Source organism: Acanthopagrus latus, chromosome 22 (assembly GCF_904848185.1).
Source record: "Acanthopagrus latus isolate v.2019 chromosome 22, fAcaLat1.1, whole genome shotgun sequence".
Taxonomy (NCBI): Eukaryota; Metazoa; Chordata; class Actinopteri; order Spariformes; family Sparidae; genus Acanthopagrus; species Acanthopagrus latus.
The window spans coordinates 21281847-21304794 of NC_051060.1; the positions used below are offsets into that span (position 1 = coordinate 21281847).

The 22948-nt window shown below is 43.8% G+C and overlaps 3 protein-coding genes across 4 annotated transcripts in view; all 3 read right to left on the bottom strand.

Annotated features, from left to right (window-relative positions):
- Nucleotides 1-2750: 2750 nt before the first annotated feature.
- lamp5 (lysosomal associated membrane protein family member 5) lies at nucleotides 2751-9241 on the bottom strand. The gene is made up of 6 exons (XM_037086043.1): nucleotides 8559-9241; nucleotides 7804-7982; nucleotides 7142-7273; nucleotides 6656-6752; nucleotides 5978-6166; nucleotides 2751-4001 (listed from the first exon to the last, which is right to left on the bottom strand). Exons 1-6 carry the CDS (start codon nucleotides 8617-8619, stop codon nucleotides 3826-3828), a joined length of 834 nt encoding a protein of 277 aa, XP_036941938.1. The 5' UTR covers nucleotides 8620-9241; the 3' UTR covers nucleotides 2751-3825.
- Nucleotides 9242-9847: 606 nt separating this feature from the next.
- Nucleotides 9848-12828, bottom strand: LOC119012331 (ankyrin repeat, PH and SEC7 domain containing protein secG-like). Its single transcript, XM_037086041.1, has one exon. It carries the CDS (start codon nucleotides 11778-11780, stop codon nucleotides 10275-10277), a length of 1506 nt encoding a protein of 501 aa, XP_036941936.1. The 5' UTR covers nucleotides 11781-12828; the 3' UTR covers nucleotides 9848-10274.
- A 2348-nt stretch (nucleotides 12829-15176) lies between these two features.
- The window catches only part of LOC119012330 (1-phosphatidylinositol 4,5-bisphosphate phosphodiesterase beta-4-like), a 63551-nt gene continuing 55779 nt past the window's right edge, over nucleotides 15177-22948 (bottom strand). For both annotated transcript variants that reach the window (XM_037086039.1, XM_037086040.1), the window contains 13 exons: nucleotides 21682-21886; nucleotides 20638-20726; nucleotides 20333-20489; nucleotides 20199-20248; nucleotides 19852-19917; nucleotides 19234-19349; nucleotides 19020-19095; nucleotides 18741-18916; nucleotides 18373-18474; nucleotides 18209-18266; nucleotides 17732-17818; nucleotides 17021-17057; nucleotides 15177-15837 (listed from right to left, as the gene is read on the bottom strand). In XM_037086039.1, coding sequence (XP_036941934.1) covers nucleotides 15761-15837; nucleotides 17021-17057; nucleotides 17732-17818; nucleotides 18209-18266; nucleotides 18373-18474; nucleotides 18741-18916; nucleotides 19020-19095; nucleotides 19234-19349; nucleotides 19852-19917; nucleotides 20199-20248; nucleotides 20333-20489; nucleotides 20638-20726; nucleotides 21682-21886 — 1296 coding nt within the window. In that variant the 3' untranslated portion in view covers nucleotides 15177-15760. The remainder of the gene's footprint in view (nucleotides 15838-17020; nucleotides 17058-17731; nucleotides 17819-18208; nucleotides 18267-18372; nucleotides 18475-18740; nucleotides 18917-19019; nucleotides 19096-19233; nucleotides 19350-19851; nucleotides 19918-20198; nucleotides 20249-20332; nucleotides 20490-20637; nucleotides 20727-21681; nucleotides 21887-22948) is intronic.

Sequence of the window (22948 nt, forward strand, 5' to 3'; positions counted from 1 at the left end):
ACATACAAACATTTTACACAAGTTCAAAATTACAATCCATCCTCAACACAACCAGACATCAACTGACAAAACAAAATCTAATTTTGGCGGTTTTCTGATTAAAAGGATTACATTTGAAATATCCAAATAGTCCATTTTTTTTTTATTATTAATTTTTTTAATCTTTTTTTTTTTTTTTTTTTAAACTAAAATGATCACTGGAAGTCAAATGAGATTTTTAAATGTGTAACTTTTATGAATGTAAAATTTTGCTAAAATAATCACTAAATTAATTTTATACCTTCTTCTGGGGAGAAGATCAGTCATTAGGGTGATGTCTTTTTCAAGCATTTCAACAGCAACGCTCAACTGTTTCTTCAATCACAAAAAGAGCAAATGTTGTTTACATCAGGGAAAAAAAATGACAAATATTTCATTTTACAGGATAAAACTTGTGTCTAATTTTGAGAAAGAAACTCTCTGATTCTTCTTGGATTAATATATTTATCAATCAGCACGATTAAAGTTTTGCCGGGCGCTAAACCGGAAGTTAGCCGGCCCGTTGGGCGGAAGTCTCTAGTGCGCATGCTCTATGGGCCGCACGACGCGAGAGCTATGCGGAAGAATCTCGGCCGGAAGTCGAGCGTGTTTTTGGCTTCGTGCTCCTCTGAGCAGCTTCCGGAGTGATGAACGAGGCTTCAGTTCTGAGGTTGTGTTCAGGAGGTTTGGGTTGACATAGTTTTGGGTCCGACGACGTTTACAAAGAAGAAGATAAAAGATATTTTTGGTTTGACGCCGGAAGTTTATGAAGATCAGCAACAGGTGAGTTTCTGCCCAAATGTGTTGATAACTGACAAAGACATTGTTTGTTTTTTCTATTTATTTATTTATTGTCTCTTTGGTTGGAGACACAGACTGACATGATGGTAGCTCCTTGGCATTTTAATTTAACTCTTACATATTTTTATTTAATAACTTCAAATACATAGAAAACAATTAATAGGAGTTAAAATCTCCGGTCCATCCTCAGCACAACAAAACATCAACTAACAAAACAAAACACAATTCAGATTTTCTACTAAATGTTTTTAGCCAGTTTCTGTTTTTTTTTTCAGTTCAGGTTGTTGAAAGTTCATCTCTGGTTGAAACTACAGGCTGTAAAGTAGCTCTCTGCTAATTTCCCATAATTTAATTAATCAAATAATTAAGAAATGCGACTCATAATTATCTAATCCCCTGTAGATACAGTTTTATTTGTTACACCACTGTTTTGTGACTGTGTGTCAGTGTTGGAACATTTACTGAGCTGCTGTACTGAGAGTGTACAGGTACTTTGTTTGAGGTACTTTTACTAGTTTTTATGTTGTTTTAATTCACTTTAAAGCGGTAGTTGTTTTATAATCCTGGTCCTTGGAGCTTCGCTGCCCTGCATGTTTCACATGTTTCTCTGCTCGCCATCGAGCTCTGCTGAAGCCTGATAACGACCCGTTTGTTTCAGTCAGGTGAGTTTCTGAGCACAGAAACCCGTCGAGCTGTGGGGCTGAAACACACTGCTTTAAAGGATAAGTTCACCTAAAAACTGTGAATTCATTATCTGCTCAGCATCAGTCAGGGGAGGTTTTTTTTTGAGGTCCACACAACTTTTCTGGAGCTTCACAGGAAAGTTGTGTCGCGGTGCAAAAATCAAACAGTCCTCCCTAACACAAGCATCTGGATACTCCAAGATCCCAAACTGATTAGCAAAGTTTGTATTTACACCCTTTTCTGAGCTGAAATCTTCACTATAGCTGCTGATCTTAAAGCGTTAGTGCACACCGGGTCTGAAGCAGGTGCACAAGCTCCACGCTTGCTGACGGTGGAAATGCTGCATGATGTTTTATTGTGAAGCTCCAGAAATGTTTTGTGGTTCACGACACTTCACGTGACTTTCCATAAATTTCAGGTGAACTTGTCCTTAGAGTAAATTTCACTGGCAGTACTTTCTCTCAGTGCTTCTCTTGCTCCGCTAACAGAGAGCAGCAGCAGCTGACACAAGTTTAGAAATTAAACTCCGCTAACGTAAACTAATAACCAGCTTCAGACACGACACAGACGCTCAACAGAGCCTCTTTAAACCTGTAAACAACATTTAACTGTGGAAAGACCTCTGCATGTTTTTAGTGACATCCAGCTTGGAGAGGATCACTGAGTACGAACCAAAATATCACAGCCATCCCCAGTCTGTCCTAACACTCTGGTTGTTACTCATGTAGTAAGATTCATCTGAGCTAATTCTGATTTTTAAGGTTATAAAGGACCTTTCTTTGGTCTGGAGTCGACTTTGGAAACAAAAACTCGGTTCCTTCAAGATCATGTCCAACAGTGACGAGGCCGCTGTGACTGAGAAAGTGGATTAAGGGTTTTGACTTTGACGTCCTGCGACTGAGGATGATGAACGACGTCCACGCCGCAGAAGACAAATAGGTGTATCTGACACAAACGCTCTTATTTATTTTCAATTAGACTTGTTCATATTGCGTTTTCCCGTCGAAGGCCGACAGAATCGATACCTACCATCCCTGCAGTGTCTCCTCTGACAGGAGAATCAGTCAACCTTCTTTTTTTTTTTTTTTTTTTTTTTTCTGCTTCATTCGAAACACTCTCACAGTCTCGTTTGATTTGATTTCACCAACGTATCGGAAGGAAACGGCGACTTTTATTACGTCTGACAGGCTGAAAGAGGGCGAGATGCAGCGACGTGATGGACGGTGGAAAATAAGCGGACACGTGCGTAGAGATGATTCCAGCAATTTATTTCAGTGAACAGAAGAATACTGCACAAAAAATTGCATCAGCAGAGGTTTATGCATAGACTTTGATTCTGAAAATATTATACACACTATTTTTTTTTTTCATAAACGCTCTCGTATGGCATTCTGAGAAATCTGTCACTATTCAGTGCAGAAATTATTTGTCAGAAGTTTTTCTCTCTTCCTTTCTTTTTTCTTTTTTCTTTTTTTTTTTTGATATGTTCCGTACATCAGTGTGGAGAAAAAGATTTTGTCGAAAGTCAAAAGCAAAAAAAACCAAAAACATCGCAACTCTGAATGCCACTGCACTGCACACACTTACAAGACTTGTCCACTGTGAAAACACTATGGCTGCATTCAAAAATACAGAAGAAATAGAAAAAAGAAAAAAAATAGAGGGGGGTGGAGCGATTCTCTGTACAGAAAGAGATTAGCAAATACAGAATCGGTGGTAGGGACTGAAAATAATTTTAGCAGCAGTTTCAGAGAGAGAAAGAGAGAGAGAGAGAGAATAGAGAAAAGACGACAAACTGTTGACAAATGACAGCAGAAGCTCCGGCAAAATTTTCTGTCAAAGAGAAGTTGGATTAAAAATGGCTGAAGTGACCAGAACCAGATCCCAGAAAAAAAAACCCAAACAGGTGACAGAACCCCAAGTTGGTGAAAAAAAAATCTGTTATATTTTCATTAAAGCATAAATGTTTGTTTTTTTATTTTCTTTAGAATTTAATCACTGTAATGTTGACTATGAATTTATGTCGTTTAAGATTCAATTCAGCAGCCGGGTAAATTAGATTTTTGGTGGATTTACCCTCCAGCTACATCCATGCTAGGCCCCAAGCTGTCCCGTTAACTTCCGGTGGTTCCGGTGGGCCCGCGGTACGAGGCGACACACATTTCTCCGTCGTGGATTCAGTCCATCATGTGGCACTTCTTTTTCCTCTGTGGTGTTAGGCCTGGGACGTCGAGGAGACAAGTCTTTTGTCAGGTTAGCTTTGGAGAGAGCTGAGGGGAGCCGCCGCCGCCGCCGCCGCCGCCATGCTGCTGCTGGCGACGGCTACATGTTCTTGTACATGGAGCGATCTCTGGGGAGCACGGGCTGGGTCGCCGTCAGCTTCAGGTGGAAGTGGTAGACGGTGAGCGTGATGACGATGATGAGGGCCAGGATGAAGCCCAGGATGAGGGGGAGGGTCTCCTCCAGGCGCTCCCGCTGGTCGGTGATGCACTTGTGGGCTGCGAGGACAAAACGAACACGAGTCGGCAGGTGAGGTGACTGAACGTGACTGACAAGAGTCCAAAAGACCTGAGACAGAGATTCTGATACCTTTCAATGGAGCTGTGTCTTCGTCATATGATCATATAATGCTGTTATTTATAAAATTCTGTCTAATGCAAACACTTTATTTAATCATTGTTTGGTCTGCCAGTTGATTTTAGTCTAGAATAGTGAAAAATAAACTCTAAATCAGAGAGTGATGTCACCAGATTTAATGTTTTGTCTGACCAGAAGTCTAATATCCAAATATAATGTGTTTAACAGTGTTAAGGATGAAAGAAACCAGCAGGTATTCACAACTGAGAAGCTAAAACCTATGAACGTTTGGGGATTTTATGCTTAGAAACTGACAGAACAATCAAAGTATTATCAAAATATACTAATATATCTGAATTGCAGAGGCCACACAGTCTTTTGATAAACTTTATAATGAACTGTAGCGCTGCAGAGTCGTCGAGTTCTCCAGCTGTAAGAAAAACGTCACATCGTCATGATTTTAATTCTTAATAAAAGTTATGATGCAAAAACAATCATTCCCACTTACCGTATTGCAACTGCAACGTCAGTCAAAATAATTGCGGCTTGATTTTTTTAATCTCATCTTGCAGATTTTCTGTCATTAAACCTTTGATGAATTGAGTAATTGTTTCACATGTAGTTTAATTGAATAATTCAATGAAGCAGCTGAAGGACGTATTTGAGTTGTGTGGTTCACATATGTAGTTTTCTTTCTGATGCAAAATGTACATTGGAAAAAAAATGCTTGACAGTATCGATGAAGGAACATAACTTATTGATAAATCCATGTACGTACGTGATCTTGACCGTGTTTACTGACTTCAACATGGCTCATTGTGTGAACATGCAGTTTTTGTTAACGGAGTCCGAGAGTCCGTTTTATTTACTGTTTTCGTTGAGTGGTTTGTTTAATCTATGTAGACTATTTAAATATTCTATATTCTAGTGTTTTCATGATCTTAATAATTAAGTTTGTTGCTCTTTAAAAGGTTTTAGGTGCGTTATTATGCCGTTATGTTTTCATGACACTGGAGACGTAGAATGGGCTTAAAACTATGAAAATACTGTTCGTCACAGTTGTTTCCTGGACATTAAATCGTCCGACAACAGTAGTTTTTACTGACGGGCTTCTCATCGTGGACCTGTGCAGGTTCAGTCAGGCCGACAGACGTGCGTTCCTCGTGTGCAGTGACTGTTCCTTTGGCTTTTATTCACCCGAGTGACACATTTTAATCCACAGACGCTTCTTCTCTCTTGCAGTTCAACAGTTAGTCACTCCTCTGTTGTTCTCAGTTAAAGGCATGTCAGCATGCACACACGTCTTTCACACACTGGGTGTCTGTAAAAAGGGGGAAATGAGGACGTCTTAAACCACGCCTGGCTGCACAGTACAGTGTGTGTGTGTGTGTGTGTGTGTGTGTTTTAAAGTTGGGGAGGTGTTTCTCCCCGTGGACAGCAGTTAATGTACACTATGGAGGGAGGCAGCGGAGCGTGGCACAGCCTAGTTTACAGCAGCTCAGAGCCAGTGATTCTTCCAAGGTGATTGGCTCCAGAGGACGCCCAGGTGCAGCGAGCACGTCTATAAACGCTGCATTGAGGGCGACGATGTAACTGCACTCATATAGTCCTGATGACCCCCCACCCCGTCTCTTTCTTCCTCTCTCTCTCTCTCTCTCCTCCTCTCTTTGCGTCTCTCTCCTGCACCTCCTCCTCTTTGTTACCCTCTCTCCATCTCTGCAGCTCATACTGCAGCAGTAACCCCCCAGAGAGGTGTGTATAAGTGTGTGTGTGTGAGTCAGAGAGAGAGAGAGAGAGGTAGATGTAAAGTTAAAAACACCACCCCAGGAGTTCCTCATCATGATCTCCATCCCTGTTTCCTCATCATGTGCTGCAGAGAGCAGAGTGCTTTCCTTACGTTCACTGAACATGAAGTCAGAGGCGATGTCGAAGGGCTGGATCTGGATGTCGTACATGGACACGGTGACGCCCTTCTGGTGGTCGCTGGAGATGAGGGTGAGGGTCTGCTGCGCCTGGCACACGAAGGAGCGCCCGGCGGGGGTGACCAGGGCCGAGAGGCGGTGCGTGCTGGCTGTGTGCCGCCCAGCTGGAGAGACGGGAAGACAGAGAGAGTCACGAAGGAAAACACAGTGTAAGGATGGAGGCATGATGATGTCACTAGGTTTAAGATGCGTGACTGAAAAGATTCATGCAGATTCCTGAATTTGGTGATTTTAAAGAGGTCAGAGACCTTCAAAATAAAAGAAAATCCTAATTTAAGTACTTCAAGTTGAGATGAAATTACCAAAACGTCTGAGAGAAGTTTTTTTTTTTTTTCAAAGTTTATTTTTAAGTGCGCTCGTTTTGCTTCACAATACAATTTGTATGTTAATTGGAGCATCTTCCAGCTGTAACTCGCTCAATCTCAAATCTGTGATAATGCCAGTGAGAGCTTTTTCTACACAAGTGGGCGACAAATGATAAATCCTCTCTTTGATTCTTCTAGCTGAGCGCAGTCGTGAGATGAATGACGGGTGGAAATGTGCTGAGTGGAGCCACTGTACACAAACACAGGCGCGACCGGCGGGAGACTCACGGTTGTACGCGTTGATGAAATGCGATGTCTCCGAGGTGTCGTAGACGAACTGGACCTTGCTAATCTTCCACACCTCGGTGTCCTTCTCACGGAACTCCTGCAACACGCAGAGAGACACACACATGCGTCAAAAGTGCGCACAGAGGAGGCTGGTTGGCGCTACACACAGTTTAATATATTCCTTTTTATATATATATTCTCATAATAAATTAGGTAATTTCCTTTTAAGTCAAATATTTCCCCTTAATTTGGTGCATTAATGACGTGATGTCACGATCCCGCTACGTGATTGGTGACTGCATTTATTTCAAAGGACAAAAAGCCAAAATGTGGTTTAAATTTTGTGAAGTCGCCCAACACGGATGAAGATTCCCGGTGGGCGGCCTCATATTCCCGGGAGATGATTCAGACTTGTTCAGACCGCACATGGTGATTTCATACACTATGTGCGTGATTCCCGCGTCCCGTGGCGCTTTTCTCGCCCACCTTAGAGAAGTAGATGCGGAGCGTGTAGGCTTTGTTCTTCCAGGTTATGTGGATCTCGGACTCGGTGGTCCCACATTTGCCCTCGATCTCTGCGTTCCTCGGCAGAGTGAACGACGCCTGCTCGGTGATCAGCTGCGAAAAGATCCAACAAACACGTGACAAGAAATTAGAGACACACAGAGACGGATATTTTTTTTATATCCATTTTTACGCACGACTTTGTCGTACAACAGACATATCCAGAAAGCATGTACGATTATTTTTACTAGAAATACAAACAAAGAAATGCACATTTATTGATAAAAAATAGTTTGATATCGAAAAATTCTCTCCTTGTCTTCCGATTCTTGATGAAGGATTCAATGCGACGTCAGCATTTTACGCACGACTACACACCAGAGGAGCCGCTTCCACACACGAGTCTGATGTCCTCAAAATACACGTTCTTTATTGATTTCGATGAAAACTGTTCATTTGAATACAATTAAGAATATTTTTGCCTGTAAAACAACATTTTCGTAGCGATGCAGCCACCGTTACGCACAACCACCCAACAAATGTCTCCAAAACGGAGCCGCATTTTGTGCAGCTTATATCCAAGTGTTGCATGCTGGGTGTTTTTCTTTCCAACATATATTGAGATACACGCGGGGATTCCTTACGTCTATCCCGTTGAGAGCGAGCACGTCATATGGCACGAGGAATTTCACGGCGAACTCCACCATCAGACAGGTCGTGCCGTTCTCGCGGACCGCGAAGATGGCTTTGTCTGGGTTGTTGGACAGACCGGACAGGTTCTCCCCCTCCTGCTCCGCCAGCACCACGGACAGCGCCAGCACACCTGATCAGAGAACAGGGAAAAAACAGGGGTAACAGATGGGTGGGGGGGGGCACACACACACACACACACACACACACACACACACACACACACACGATCACACGTATACTGAAACATGCAGAATCAGCAGAAATGGATGCTTAATTATCCCCCTCTTGAGTTTAGCGGAGGGTCCCTCACATGTTTTTACATCGCCGTCACGTCACCTCTGTTTCCTCACGACAGAGTCAGAACCAGGCTGAGACGGTGGAGCCTGAAATCTTCTGTATCAGGGGAGCAACAGCACGCGACTGGCTGCGGTCTAAACAACGTCAGAAAGTGACCAACTGCAACTCTGATCGCGTCCGCACGACTTTTCACACCCGCGCGTGGAGGAGACACAGGTGATGGTGCGGGAAAACACACACACACACACACCGCATCCAGACATCTGTCGTAGCTGAACAAGCGCAGAGGGTGCACGCGCATGCACGCACGGACACACACACACACTGCAGCGAGCAGTCACGACAAACAGCACGCACACACACACACACACACACACACACACACACACACACACACACACACGCTTACCAAAGACGCCGAGCAGCAGAAGTCGGGCGCTCTCCGTGGTGCTGAAACCGGTTCGTCCCATCGTTATCAGCTTCCCCGGCGCTGGAAAAAAACAAAAAGGGGGCTAACTGACTGGGCAGCCTGTGCTGAACCCACGGAAAGAAAGGAGAGAAAGAGAGGCAGAGAGGGGAGGCGGGAGAGAAAGAGGGGAGGAAGAGGAGAGAGAGAGAGAGAGAGAGAGAGAGAGAGAGAGAGAGAGAGAGAGAGAGAGAAAGAGGAGGGATGCCTCTACTCAGCGCCTAGAAGTCACGCTCAGATCATCGCGAATGCAGCAAAAAGAAGAAGAAGAAAAAAAGAAAAGATGTGTCCAGGTTGGACGTGAGATCCGGTCTGCGGTGCGGTGCAGAAGCAGCCGGCTCCTCGGAGGTCTGTCTGTCTCCACACCGACCTCCCTCTGCAAGGTTGACAGGTTTCAGCCCAGTGACAGCTGCAGGACCGAGCCCCGTCTGCGCGTCATTACCGTCACAAATAATGATCCTGGCTGAGAGGAGGAAAACTCCGTCAACTGAATTCTGCCTCTTTTGTGAGAAAAGGCACTCGGCATGCAGTCAGTGTTGTTCCCGCAATGCTGTAGTCTCCATCCCTGTGGCAGCAGCTGGAGGTTGGGCTGAAATGATGTATGTCTGGAGGGAAACTGCCGACAACCCCCTCCTCCCTCCCTCCCTCTCTCCCTCCCTCCCCTCCCAAACTCCACTTCTGCAAGGTTGCAGCTGAGAGTTTGTGCTGCATCTCATGAGCAGAATTGAAACTCTTCTTCGTGTGTGTTATTCGGTTAATCGAGATTTTTGGGACATTCCTTGCCACGCATACAACGCATGTCCTGCTGGGTGATGGAGACAGATGTTTATTAAGAAGTGTTTGAGAAGTTGAGACGCACGTCAGTCTGACTCTGGAGCCAGATCGTGATTTAGAGACCGATCACCCTCAAAACTGATGGCATTCAAGATCAGAGTAAATGTTGCGTTCAATGACATGTCGGGCAGGATTACCACCCAAAACTGCCGTGAAGACAAACTGATCCTTTTGTCACAGTCACGATCACACACTCATCCAACACAGGACACCGTGTTCATTTCACAAAGTCAGATTTTATTCGCTGTTGGCAGGTTTCAGTGACATACAGAGATTTAATAACAGGCTGAAGCACACACAAGAAAATGCTGAGTGTTCATTCAGTTATAAATGATTGCACATCCCCCCCTTCACCTTCCATGCAACCCCCCCGCCCACCCCCAAAAGGAGTGGCAAAAGCAGCAGAACACAGGAGCAACCACACACAGCCAAAGTTAGACGCTGCGTCTCACTGTGGAGCTGCATCCAGCCGGGCAGCTGCTGACGTTTACGCACGTAGTTTACGCACGTTTTTTTTTAAAAAAAATTGAGGTTATTTAGAGATAGTTAAAGGCTTTAGGGTCGTTTTTATCTGCCTCTGTCCTTCAGCTGATGACGTCCGGATGTCAGATGGGAGAAAGTTTTGCAGAGCGGTGCTGAGAGGTCGACGCTGCTGGACGCGCTGATCACTCGCAAGAAAAGTATTTAAAGATGTCCAGAAACACCTTGGAGAGGAGGAGTCAGTATCAGATGATCTCTGATGCAACTAGGTCTAAAAGTAACGTGATGTTTTTTAAGATACGTAGGTAATCATTAACTCTCTTTACGCATGACGCACTGTCGTTTTTAAAAGTTCGTCTTTTTGAACTGGAAGTCAAACTCGCACTTGACGGAGCTGATGCTGTCGATGCTGGCTTTACTGCCCACCTGGGGATGTCTGACGCCCAGAGGGAAAGTTTCAGATCGCGGCATCTGCGCTGAAGCCGACAGAGAATCCTCCTCCAACTCTCTCACGTCCCTTTTGAACTCCGGGGAGGTAAATCTACGCAAGAGTTTGTTGCTCAACACAGAGAAGGTCGTGGTTGAAGCAGCTGCAGCTGGCGCGGTGACCTGAGCAGGTTCAGCCTTGCAGGGAGACGCTTCGCGCCTCTTCACGGTTTTGGATTTACGCAGAGGCGCCAGTGTGCGCTCCGGAGGCGTCGGGCTGAGGACGCTGGTCGGCAGGCTGCATCTTTTCTGATAGTAGCTGTCGTGAAATCTGCGCACACCGAAATCTGGGATTTTGGATTTTTCTGCCTCTGGGTAGTTCTCACTTTTTCTGGCATGAATGGGAGTCAGAAGGATGCCCAGGGCAGAGGGCGCGCTGGGTTTGGGTCTGCTGGGTCTGGGTGAGGGGGAAATAGATTTGTGAGGCTCACAGCTCTGGATAAGAGGCGGGAGGCGATCATCAGAGAGGGTCAGCCTCTCCCCGGGTTTAGGATGAGTAGAGTTTGGAGAATGGTCGGGAAACCGCGGAGGGGGTTTAGGTGTTAGGACTCCGGAGAAGACGAGCTGGTGTGGAGGTGAGGAGGAGCTTTCATTCTCTCTGTCAAACTCCTCTATGGAGCCCATCGACGGCAGCCGACTGGGCTTCATCCGCGGCCTCAGTCTCCAGGTGCAGCTTTGAGCCAGTTGGCAATCTGCATGATGACACGACTCGAGTTTGTTCACCAAGTGTCCAACTTCCGTCTCGAACTTGTCTCCTACATCACCGCCTCCCAGATGGAGTCGCTGCTGCGCGTCACCCCGAGCGCCTCCCTCCGCCTCGCGGCCCTTCTTGGAGTTGTTGGTGAGCGCGAAGATGCACTTTGTGTGGCCCAGAAACTTCGCCACCGCAACCGCAGAGTTGCCAACTTTGTTCTGCCGGTGTATCTGCAGACCCAGCCTCTTGAAAGCTCTCACCAGAAACTCAACCACAGGCGAGTGACCTTCCACCGCGGCGTACATCAGCGCGGTGTTCCCCCAGGCGTCCACGATCTCCGGGTCCGCGCCGCTTCGGACCAGGATCTTCACCACATCCAGGTTGCCTCTCTCACAGGCGTGGCTGAGCGCCGTGCGTCCGTCACCGTCCTGACAGTTAACGTTGGCCCCTCTCTGCAGCAGAAGCTCCACAAACTTACACCGAGTGTGGCTGTCGGGCAGCAGGATCGAAGAGATGAGGGGGGTCTGTGCGCCCTCTGTCCTCGAGTCCACGATCTCTCCATCCAGCGCGTCCAGAACGAACCTGGCCAGGTGGACTTTATCCTTGGACATCGCCTCCAGGAGGATCTTGGTGCCTGTTCGCCCGCTGGACTTCCCCTGAGCCTTGAGCATGACTCTGAAGTGGGTCAGAAGCTCATCGGGGGGATGTCATCCTCTCCACAGCGTGCAGCGGGTCCGGATGCGGACAAAACAAACCCATCCGCTGTGTTTTATAGTGGAGAGGGAAGCCGCCGAGTTGCCGAGCAACGAGCAGCATAATGAGCTCTTTGTTGTCCTTTCTGATGGAGATGCATCGCTTACAAAAACAATCAGAGCCGCATCATGGATATGAATTCATCCCGCACTTGTTGACTGTGATTAGTCTGCGGGGGCCAGTGTGTGTGTTTGAGTGTGTGTGTGTGTGTGTGTGTGGGGGGGGGTTAATGCTGCCTGACAGAGCGCAACCCCGCGAGACCTGTCCTGAGGTCAGATCCGAGCTCGAGCTGCTGTCTGCATCACAAGGACGCTTTAATGTTAAAGGGGCATTTCATCACAAAATCTAAAATGCATATTTCACTCTTACCTGCAGTGTTTAAACATCTGGGTTGTTTTGGTTGGAGTTGACCAAAGAGATCCTGCTTGTCTGTCAAATGTGACGTCTTTCCAGAAATCATGATCTGGTTTCTCTTGATAATCCGCAGACTTTACTCTGAACAAACTTCTTTATACTGAACTACATTTAGTCACTGTGAAGAAGGGAACCTGTATCTACTTGTGGTAAACACGGATGGCATCCATCTCAGGTAAACTGCGGTTAGGAGAAATTAGAAAGAAATCAGTTCTGACATACGTACATTAATAAATCTCTCTCCAGGTGAGAGGAAACAGGTACTTTTGTGTTCTGGGTGTTCTGTCTTAAAGGTACATGAAGCTTTTTAATAACTTTATATAAATACTCCTGCTGCCCCCAAAACACTGGCCAAAATATTTGACCGATCAGATGTCGTTATGAAAACTTTATTCAGACAGAACAAAATGCAAAACAAATGCTGTAGAATAAGTCTTATAATTGTCAGTGAAGTTTGTTTTTCTCACTGATGTCATTTTGGACAATAAAGTTAAACTGTAAAATATCCTGCCTCCATCACAAGTGATGTTTCTTCTTCTCAATATCATGACTGGCCTCCAAAAGTCCACTATCAGTCAGAAGTCAAAGAAGAGGATCATGATTAAGAAAAACACAAATGAGCCACATGCTTCTGTCCCATTTTACACCTGGATTTATTGGTACACATACTATAAAACAGTATTAAAGGAGCTGGATAACAACAGTATTTTCATTGCTTTAAGTTCAACAATACAATATAAATACAAAAACACGCACAGAATGGTTCGTCGACAAGCTACAGTTCAAATAGAAAACAAAGAGGAGATACAGTAGAAACTGAGGAAATCAAATCGGTGACGTTGCTCTGCAAAAATAATCTGCCTTTTTTTTCTCCTTGACAAACTAGAGCCCGAGGTTACATGTAGTCACACAACAGAAACATTCAACTAGTGCAAAAAAAGCCTCTAACAAACATAATAATCTTAAACTACACATTATATCTAATATATATAATATATATATTTATTTATTTATATATATCTTCATATAAATAACCCCTTAATTTGGCATTTTATCATTCATAAAATAATTTTAAACTTCCTAACAGACACTGAGTGGCACATTTTGAAAGCGATGGAATAAAATTTTTAAAAGCACTTTTTTTTTTTTTAAACTTGTTTATCTCTGCACTAGATATGTGGTGAGAGCTTTATACTGTGTCGTGTGGTGCAGTAAAGGGCAGACTGGAAAAAACTGAAAAAAGAAAATGAACAAGAAAGAAAATGAACAAGAAAAAAAACCCCAGTTGTTGATAAATGTCTTTTTTCTTTCTTTTTTTTTTTTTTTTTTTATTTTTACCCCCGACATCCAACAGACCCGCTCTAATCCCCTGAGCCCTTGTGTGACAGAGGAGGACAATTAGTCAGAAAAGTAAAATTAAACTACGTACATTCCAGTATATACAAAAAAACATCCCGTCTACCCTTTAACGTGTGTTACAGCAGAATAAAACAAAGGAAAAAAAAAAGTTGTTTTTTTAAAAAAAGGCCAAAAACATCTAGAGGTGTTTTTATCCCCGTGTTTTTGTGTGTTTTCATATCATATTACTTGATTTTTTTTTTTACCGTTCTCGTTGTTTTGTTTTTCATAGTGTGCCGTGCAGTGTGAACGCCTGGCATGATCATGTGTGCACAAATACTACAGTACCCACAGGATTACTTCATAATAGTATTTTTCAAGTCACATTTCTTTCTCTGCAGTGTCACCTGGAGCTGTGTTCAGTAGTGCTGCCTCGACCCCTCTGTGGTCTCATGGACAGTATAAAGTTTTAGAGGAAACCTGTTTTGGGACCTTTGTCTGAAACCCCCCCCCCCTCCTCCCCGGTGTGGATAATGTGTGTGGCAGCCATGTCACAGGCTTTGTTACAAATCTGCTGTAATTATTCAGTCAGACCGAAGGGCCAGCAAGGGGGAGCGATGAGGATTACAAGCTGAGGTTGCAGTCAAGAAGCGATTAAGGGAGCACTCCACTTCAACGACGCCTTAACGAGCGGGCAAACTCGACGAGACGAGGCGGCTTCGACTCGCGTCTGCCGGAGTTCCTCTCTGATAGTGTCGGAGCCGACCAATTAAAGCAGAAGTGTTACAGCAGAATTAAAATGCTGCCGCTGTATTAAAATTTGGCACAATTTTCTCAAGAGTACAAAGTACAAAACTCCTTAATGCAAAGACACATTTTAATCCTGCTCAACCTTTTACTTGTTGGTACGTGCCCGCTTTATTATTTCATCGTAGTTTCAGTTAAATGAATGCATGTATTTTACCCAAACTTCTTTTGGTTTCTTTTATCATTTTTGTTGATTTTCTGTGTTTTGCACATCTCAATCTTTGAGCCAATCATGTGTTGTTTATCTTTGTTTATTTTTTTGCATAGTATACATGATCTTGAGCCCAACTTTAGGAATGTAAAATGTGAGTTTTTTTTCCAGGTGTAAACTTGCGATCATTCACTGAACTTTACTTTTACTTGAAAATAAATGTTATTTTCAAGTTAAAGCAGCAGCAGCAGCAGCAGCAGCAGCAGCAGCAGCTCTCTTTTAATCCCCAGTGATTTAATCATATCAAAGTGAACATGAATCCATCGTGATCCCTTTATAGTTTTCTGACTCAGTGAGATAATAAGTGGGCTGTAACACGACTGAACAACAAGAAAAGTCAGTAACATCTTTGTGAAGTCAAACAACTTGCATTGTTGGATAGTTGACACAGGGAGGTTGTTGCCACTCCTTCATACAGTGATTTCTTTTTTTTTTTTTTTTAAATACATTCTTACTGAAATACAGAAACCCTACAGTAGTGCACTGCTACATTTTCCACATTTGTTATGATGGCCTATCACATACAAAGTGCTCAGGACAGGACTGGTGTGTAGCATACAGTGTATTTCACAAAGTTTATTCATTTTGTGCTGAATCGACATTAAATCTTACACATATTCTCCTCCCCCTCTTCCACGCCGTCTCTGGAGAGTTTAATCTGGTACCGATTTAAAAAAAAGAAAAAAAAAAAAAAGAAAAAGAAACAAACAAAACGAACAAGTCGAAAGGGGGAACTGATATCCACTTCCCGTGGGTGTTTGTGCATGTGCTGTGTGTGTGTGTGTGTGTAGATGTGTGTGTCCACTAATAGCTGCAGCTTGTGTTGCCCGTAGAAAACTACATACAGTGGAGGAGGGGTGTGTCTCCGTGGTAACATTACCTCCCTCCGTAAGTGGTTGAACTCCCTGTCAATCAGCGAGAGAAGGGCCAGTGGCTCAGTGGTGTAAAGACGTTAGCGGGCGGGGCAAAGGCGGAGGGAGGGCTACTGTGTGTTTGTGTGTGTGTGAACATGACAAAACGTACAGAGACAGTGATGTGGGCAGGCTCGTGGAGGGGCTATCCGCAGTGGAGTGTTTTCTGCACCTGCATGTGTGTATATGTGTGTGTGTGTGTGCTTGTGTCTCGGTCTCAGTCGCTCACACCACCGTGGCAGGTCTGCGGTCCATCTCCTCCTCCAACTTCACCATCTGCTGCATGTCCTTGGCCTGTTAGGAGGCAGGAAAGACAGTCAAACACACAGACACACAACTGCAGCCGCACACTGAATGCACATGTGTACAATGAAGGAAAGTACATTTACTCAAGAGCTGTACGGAGATACAAATCTGGGTATTTCAATTGTATGCTACTTTATACATCTACTCCACCACATTTTAGAGGGAAGTTTTGTATTTTCAACCTTACTACGTTTATTTTACGGCTTTAGTTACTAGTTTTAAGATCAAGGTTTTATACAACTGACGATATAAATAGCTTTTTTTTACAACACATTCTTTAAGACTTAACCTACAGGTTTCCAAGGCTTTTTAGATTTCTATGAGTTTTTCTCTCTTAGTTTAATTTCAATAAATGTTCGAATCATCCAATAATTCACCAAAATCAAAGATTAGAGGAAAGGTTCAACAGCTGACAACTTGTTTCATGCAGGACTTTTACCTTCCTGTAAATGGTAAATGTTGGTGCTTTCAGTAAAGTAAAGAATCTGAACTCTTCTGTCACATGGTTATCACTTTTTGTTTTCTGTCACCAATTTTAGAAATGAGCACATCTGATTGTGTTATAACGCACACACGTGTTTCTCCCTCAGTGTCGAGTGCATCTCCTCTCAGGTGACACGAACCACATGCTCAGTAGGAATGACGTGTAGCGGTTGCCACAAAATGTCTGCAGTGGGACAATGTCACATACTATGACAGCAAATGATTATGAGCTGGAGTGAAAGCGCAGCAGGGCAGGTTTGGAGCTGGCTGTTTTTTTGCTTAGTAATAGCTGGTGAGTCATGGTGATAAATGACTCAAGCTGCTATTTGGCACCGCTGACACTCCGAGAGCTGCACACTACAGATGTGGGAATGGGATTTCACAGTACAAAGAAAAATGAATCACTTTCTTTTCTTTTCTTTAATCTCGCTATCTATTCAGAGAGGGGTCGGTCGTGTGCGTCTCCCCTGCTTTACTCCGCGGTGATTCACCTCAAGACTGCTCATTATAGCAGTCATATAAGTGGCAGGGAAAATGCAGATTTTAACAGGCTCAGCAGAAAACCGCTGCAACAAATAAATGAGCAACACGGCTGAGAGGTGGGAGGGAGAAGGGATGGAAGGAACCGTGATCACTGACAGAAAGGTGGTATGAAAGGTAAGAGTGGAGTGAGATGGAGATGACCTACCTTGAACCTGTTTGTTTGCATGGTGTGATTTCAAAAGCTGTGCCGGAAGAAGCAAATCATATTAAAAATAAATGAATATGTGCATACATGTAAGACATGTACAGGTATCTGAGTGTGGCAGGATGTCAAAAATAAAACAGACAGATGGGCGACATGAACACGCAGCAGGATTCAGTCCAGTCAAGTGAGGAAACAAAGCTACAGTCTGTCTGTTACTGCACACAGGGATGTTGTGCAACAGGAGAGCTGAGACTTTGATTCTTAAAATGGACTTCGTGTTTATTCTTTGAGACAAGCATTGCTGTTTGTCTTTAGTCTCCCGAGGCAATCTGATGCCAGCAATGTGGAACACTTCCTGCAAATCTAATTACAGTTTACAGCACAAATGATACAAACTGCAGCCGTTATCTGGGGAACAAATCAGCCGGAGAACTGCTCCAGTCCCCAGCTTTGAGATTCAGTTACACTTAAAAAGCTGGCGGAGTACAGAAGAACATAAACTGAGACGTGTTTCTGCTTTATGCAGGACGTTTGTGTAATAAATGTTGTAGTCGGATATTTCTGCACTTGAGATGGAGAACAACAGTCTGCTAATGTCGAGTTTGATGACATGCACGCCAGTTTTCTTTAGTCATTTCTTCTAAACATGATATTAGCAGTGAACATTCTTGCTGTAACGTTCATTTTCTCTTTTCTTTTAAAGTGCTGTACCTGCTCATTGAACTTCTCCAGTTTCTCCAACTGTTCCCTCTGGTTTTTCTCTAGCTGCTCCATCTCCTTCTGATGCTTCATGGCCAGCTGCAGACACACAGGGACGACAGTGATACATTATGACCATTCACTTACTGTTTGATAAGGTGAATAAGTAGTAACCGCTATCATTTTAACTCTTGAGACATGAGTGATAGTAGAATTTGCTGTATTGTTCTCCTGTGTGTAGTATTTGTACAACTGACACCTTTCTGTCAGGACAGGTTGCGGCACATAGAGTTGACTGTGTAACATCAATTTTAAAAGCCAAGACCGCAGTTTTTCATATTGATACTAAGCACATAGACATGCTTTGCTTTCTTAACAACAAACATTTTATTTATACATTATTTATACCTAAATTAACTCCTGGAGCAGCAATGGACACCAAAAAAATATATGGATTAGCGTAAAATGTGAGAGAGTAAAGCATCCTACCCTCTTCCTCTCATCCAGGAACTTCTTGGTGTTGCTGCTGTTTAACTCTCGCACTCTCCTAAACAGCAAAAACAGATGCAGGACGACGGTGTTACAAGACGGCCAGGACAGTAACAACAGAACAATTTAACATTAGACACATACACTGTACACGTGTGACCCACCTCTCTCTCTCTGCTTTGTTTTTAATGGTCTTGTCCTGGCTGATGGCTTTACTGTTTTCCATGGACATCTTGGCCTGGTTGGCACGCATCTCTTTGCTCTGCCTAAAAATTATAGAACAAGGAGCCACATGTACTGTGAGGAAACGGTGACTGGGGGTGTATATGCATACCTGCTGCAACAATTAGTCGGTTAATCTATTATTATTGCTGAGTTTCTGGAGGTTTTGGACTGTTGGTTGGACCGAAGACAGAATCAAATGAAGTCACTTTGGGCTCTGGCCGGTTGTGTCAGGCATTTTTAAAAAATTTCTGACATTTTAAAATCAAATTGGCAGATAAGTCGATGATATCTCTTGGTTGCCCCTCACCGTTCGTGGATGAGTTTGAGCTGCATGGTCTGCTGCTCCTGGACGGTAGCCAGGAGTTTCTTGAGGTGTTCACACTGCTGTGTGACGTGGCTGTCCTTCATCTCCTGCTCCTCGCTGCTGTGACTACTGATCAGCTCTGACCACTCTTTAGTGTGCGCCGCCGTGATGTCCTTTACCTGCACACACGTCACAGGCACACAGCAGAGGTACTTGTCATCCTCACGTCTGACAGCTTTGTGGAAAAGGATGCAGGTGTTGCAGTTAGAAGTTATTTGTTACCTTGACTTTGTGATCAGCACCCAGTGTTTGTATTTTATCCTCCGTCTCCTTCTTGAGCTCTTGGCAGTTGTTTTCCCTGTGAGGAAAATTTAGTTTGATTCCAAAAGTTTGTCTGAAAGTCTTTGGAGTTGTATTTTTTTTTTATTATTATTATTTGACACTGAATTATTACTATTATGTAGCTGTAACAAAGAGGTGTCTTTATGCCACTTACCCTCGCTTCTTGATAGCTTTCTCTAGTAGTTTCTCCAGGTTTGTCTTCTCCTTATCATGCTGGGACACCATCTTGTCCACCTGGGTGCAGTGAGCTTTCTGCATTGTATTTTGATCCTAAAAAAAATAATACAGGAAATTAAGCCCAATTGTGAAATCGTAGCAAAACATGCAGCTGTGATAGGGACCTGGGATTATAATTATGTTAAAAACATTCATATGTTGTTGTTGTCTACATCCAGTAATGAGCCAGCAGTCTGTATTCACTCAACAGATGGGTCTGGATGGTACTATTATACATGTTATGCAATAGGACTGAATACTGTGATAATGAATCAGCCACCGTGAATGAGCCAGCAGCCTCCATGGTTTCTATGGTAAGCGGGTCAAAGGAAAAGCAACTTTAGCAAGTCTAATTTCTTATGAAACAGATTGTGTGTGTGTGTGTTTGTGTTTGTGTAGGTGTAACAGTGATGAAGCAGTGGTCAGTGGCACATGAAAGGTAGAAGCCCCCACCCTGCTGCGTTTCTGTCCCTTCTGAGCATCAATGACTGTCGAGAATAAGCAGCAGGCGCTTTGCATTAGCAGCAGACACGTCGGCACTAAAACAATCACCCACCTTTGAGTGTTTCTTCTTTAAAGTGGTGAGCTCCTTCTGCTGCTTCTTAATCAGTTTAAGGTACGTCTGCAGGAGGAGAGAATTGTGTTTGGTTAATTTGTGCAGGTCATGTTAAAAAAGCCTTTAAAACATTGAGGATGTGGCACCACAATAGCAAGGTACAGTAGTACTGCCTATGAGGTAGTGAACAAAGGTATTATTATTATTTTTATTTAGTTATTTATATTTTACATGGTATGTTTATGATTAAAACTTATTGTACTTGGGGTTCAACAGTGAATATGTCTCACAGACTGAGCTGTAGGAGCCTTGTTATTGTGCTCAGAGTAAGAAAATAGGTTACTAACCTTCATTTGTTTTAAGTCATCAATACTGACATTAGGCACAAGTGCAGTATCTGAAACAGCAGAGAAAAGTGAGGTTTAACTGTGTCCACATTGTGTAAATGTGCTTGAATGGGAATATTTAAGTCAGTATTTACCCTTCTTGGTTTCTGCTGTGTTATTTTGGGCGGAATTGGAGGTCTGAGCCATGTCCGAGCTGGCCTGCGGTGTCACACTGGCCTTCACGGTGTCTCCTTTACCCTTTCCCTTCTTGTCGTTCTTTGAGCTTCCACTGGGAACGTCCGCTATGTCGTTCTACAAGAGGGAAACGATTCATTAAGGTGAAAAGGGACAATGGTTTTCATTGTATGAATGCAGAAATATCCGAGCACAGTGTGAGTTAATGCTGGTTAACAATTCTTCAAACTCAAACTGAAGCTTGTGTGTTTGTTGTCATGTGTACCGTGTCAATCCCCAGCGCCTTCATCTGGTCGGCTCTCTTTTCTGCAATGGTCAAGAACTTCTTTGGGTCCGACAGCGCATCCACAATTGCTGAAACACACAGAACAACCTGTTAGTATCATACAGGAAAACCAAAATGTTATTTCACAATAAGAAAGGCATTAAACGAAGTTGGATTAAATCTTATTCTGCTCATAGAGATCTACAGAACCATAACAAAAACTATCCTTCTTCTGCATGATTAACTACTGCCTCACTATGCTGACAACAGATATTGATGATCAGTTGACCACAGATGGCATTTCTGCCTTGTTGGCACCAGAAATTCAAGACAAATAACATCATATTTAAAAGATACACGTTTAAATGACCTATTAACCATCCTAAACCTTTTTGTTATGTTAAATGTTGTCTTAGCTAAATGTTATTTGTTAACTTATTGAGTTTAGACTTCCATTGTAATGTCATGGATATTAACGCTGACAAAGTCTGCTGCTGCAGACTGGTGTGTGATCTTACTTCTTGTTAAAATAGCTCGGTTTGCTCAGGAAGGGATTTTATTTTGAGCTCATAGTACAGTGCTGTGTGTCTGGTAGGGAAGTGATTCTGGCAGCAGATCTTACAGAGCAAACTTAATGGTTACAGTAATGGTTCCTCTTCGCAAAGCCCCTTGGCTTTATTTAATGACATCTCCAATTGTCCTGCTCATTTGTATGCCTCTGCCTCTTTTAAACTGTCTATTACTGCAGATTCACTGTCATCATCATTTGCGCCATGCCATTACTCTGAATGTTCAAACCAACCCGAGGCGGAGTGTATGTGAGCGGGAGCCCTCCTTTTTCCTCTCCTCTCTGCAGGCTACAGAAACAACTTTCTTATCAGCTACACATAAACTGAGCAGTAAGAAAAAGTATGTCAGTATGAAACTAACTTGTAATTCTGCATTTAAACATCAAAGCACATACCATAATTAGAAAAGTATTTTCTTTTATGTGTGTGTGTGTGTGTGTGTGTGTGTGTGTGTGTGTGTTCCTGTTCCTCTCACCTCCGAAGCCGTCCGGCACGTAGGTCTTGAGGATGATTTGGCAGAAGATGGTTGGCAACGGTTGGGGCTTGTTTCCCTCGTTCCTCAGCGAGATGTGGCGGTAGCCGGCCTGCAGGCCGTCCAGAGGCAGGATGCGTTGGCCAATCAGCTTGTTGTTGTCGTCGTACACGGCAATGCGCAGCACCGCCAGATCCGGTAGGATCACCTAGGAGGGAGGGATGAAGGGAAATGGAGGGTGGGAGAGAGAAGGAGCCAGAAAAAAAGGAAAACGGGATGGGTTGAGGAACAGGGGAGGCAAAGGGGGTGTGAGGACAAGAAGTGACAATAAAAGTTAGGAGATGCATCGGTCTTGTGCAGCTGTGAGAAGTCTGCCAACTCATTCTGGTGTACATAAGCCACAAACTCCTTTGCAGTCATTGCAATAAAATAGTCTATTTTTTTTTAGCAGAAGCAGAAACGGTGTCATTAAGGGAGGAAGGTCAATGATGAAACTGCAGGGGACGCTATCAGGGGACGGACACAGTGTGATACAGGAAAAAGGCATGATAGCAGAGCAACACACAGCATATCTTCCTACTGACAAGGCCATCTCCACAGCTAGTACGCATCCAGGGAATGTATCTTATATGTATGTATGTATGTATGTATGTATGTATGTATGTGTGTCTGTGTTTGTAACTTGTGTCTGCGGATGAGCTTATGTGTGCACACCTTGGAAAAAGGAGAGAGTGAGAGTTTTAACTGGCCTTGTGTGTGTTGGAGATAAGTGAACGGAGAGAGGAGGATGATTAATACCTAGACGAAGGGGAAGGTAAGAGATAAGGCCGAAGAATACTCACTAGAGATGAATGGGCGGAAGCACCCGCTTGTGTGTGTGTGTGTGCGCGCGCGTAGGCCTTGCTGATTTACTGTATGCGAGTGCTGTTGGTGTGTATTGTGTGCTCTGAGTCATCTTGACAGTGCTGTGTATCCATGCATGCAAAAGGTGTGGCAGCGTTTGAGGGTGTTTGTGTAGATGTGAGAAACGAGTCTTGCCAGCAGCTCTGCTTGTGATGCCCCTCTTTGATAGCACTGTGTAAGTTTGTGTGTGTGTGTGTGTGAGCAGAGCAGCACTGCGGCAGGCTGTGATTGATGGTGTGTGTTAGGAAGCTGGAGTCACAGTCATGGCTGAGAGACTCCTCATTCTGCTGAGAGCAGCACTATTACACACACTTCCCTCTTCCTTTCTTCCTCTATATCACCAATCTCTCCCCTTCATTCTCTTCCT

Excerpts from the sequence above, each read along its gene's own strand:
- LOC119012331 (XM_037086041.1), bottom strand. The coding sequence starts at position 11,780 with ATGCTCAAGGCTCAGGGGAAGTCCAGCGGGCGAACAGGCACCAAGATC.
- lamp5 (XM_037086043.1), bottom strand. The coding sequence starts at position 8,619 with ATGGGACGAACCGGTTTCAGCACCACGGAGAGCGCCCGACTTCTGCTG. Across the intron at positions 7,983-8,558 it reads TCTGCTGCTCGGCGTCTTTG|GTGTGCTGGCGCTGTCCGTG; the intron begins GTAAGCGTGTGT and ends TTCTCTGATCAG. Across the intron at positions 6,167-6,655 it reads TTTCATCAACGCGTACAACC|CTGGGCGGCACACAGCCAGC; the intron begins GTGAGTCTCCCG and ends CCGTCTCTCCAG.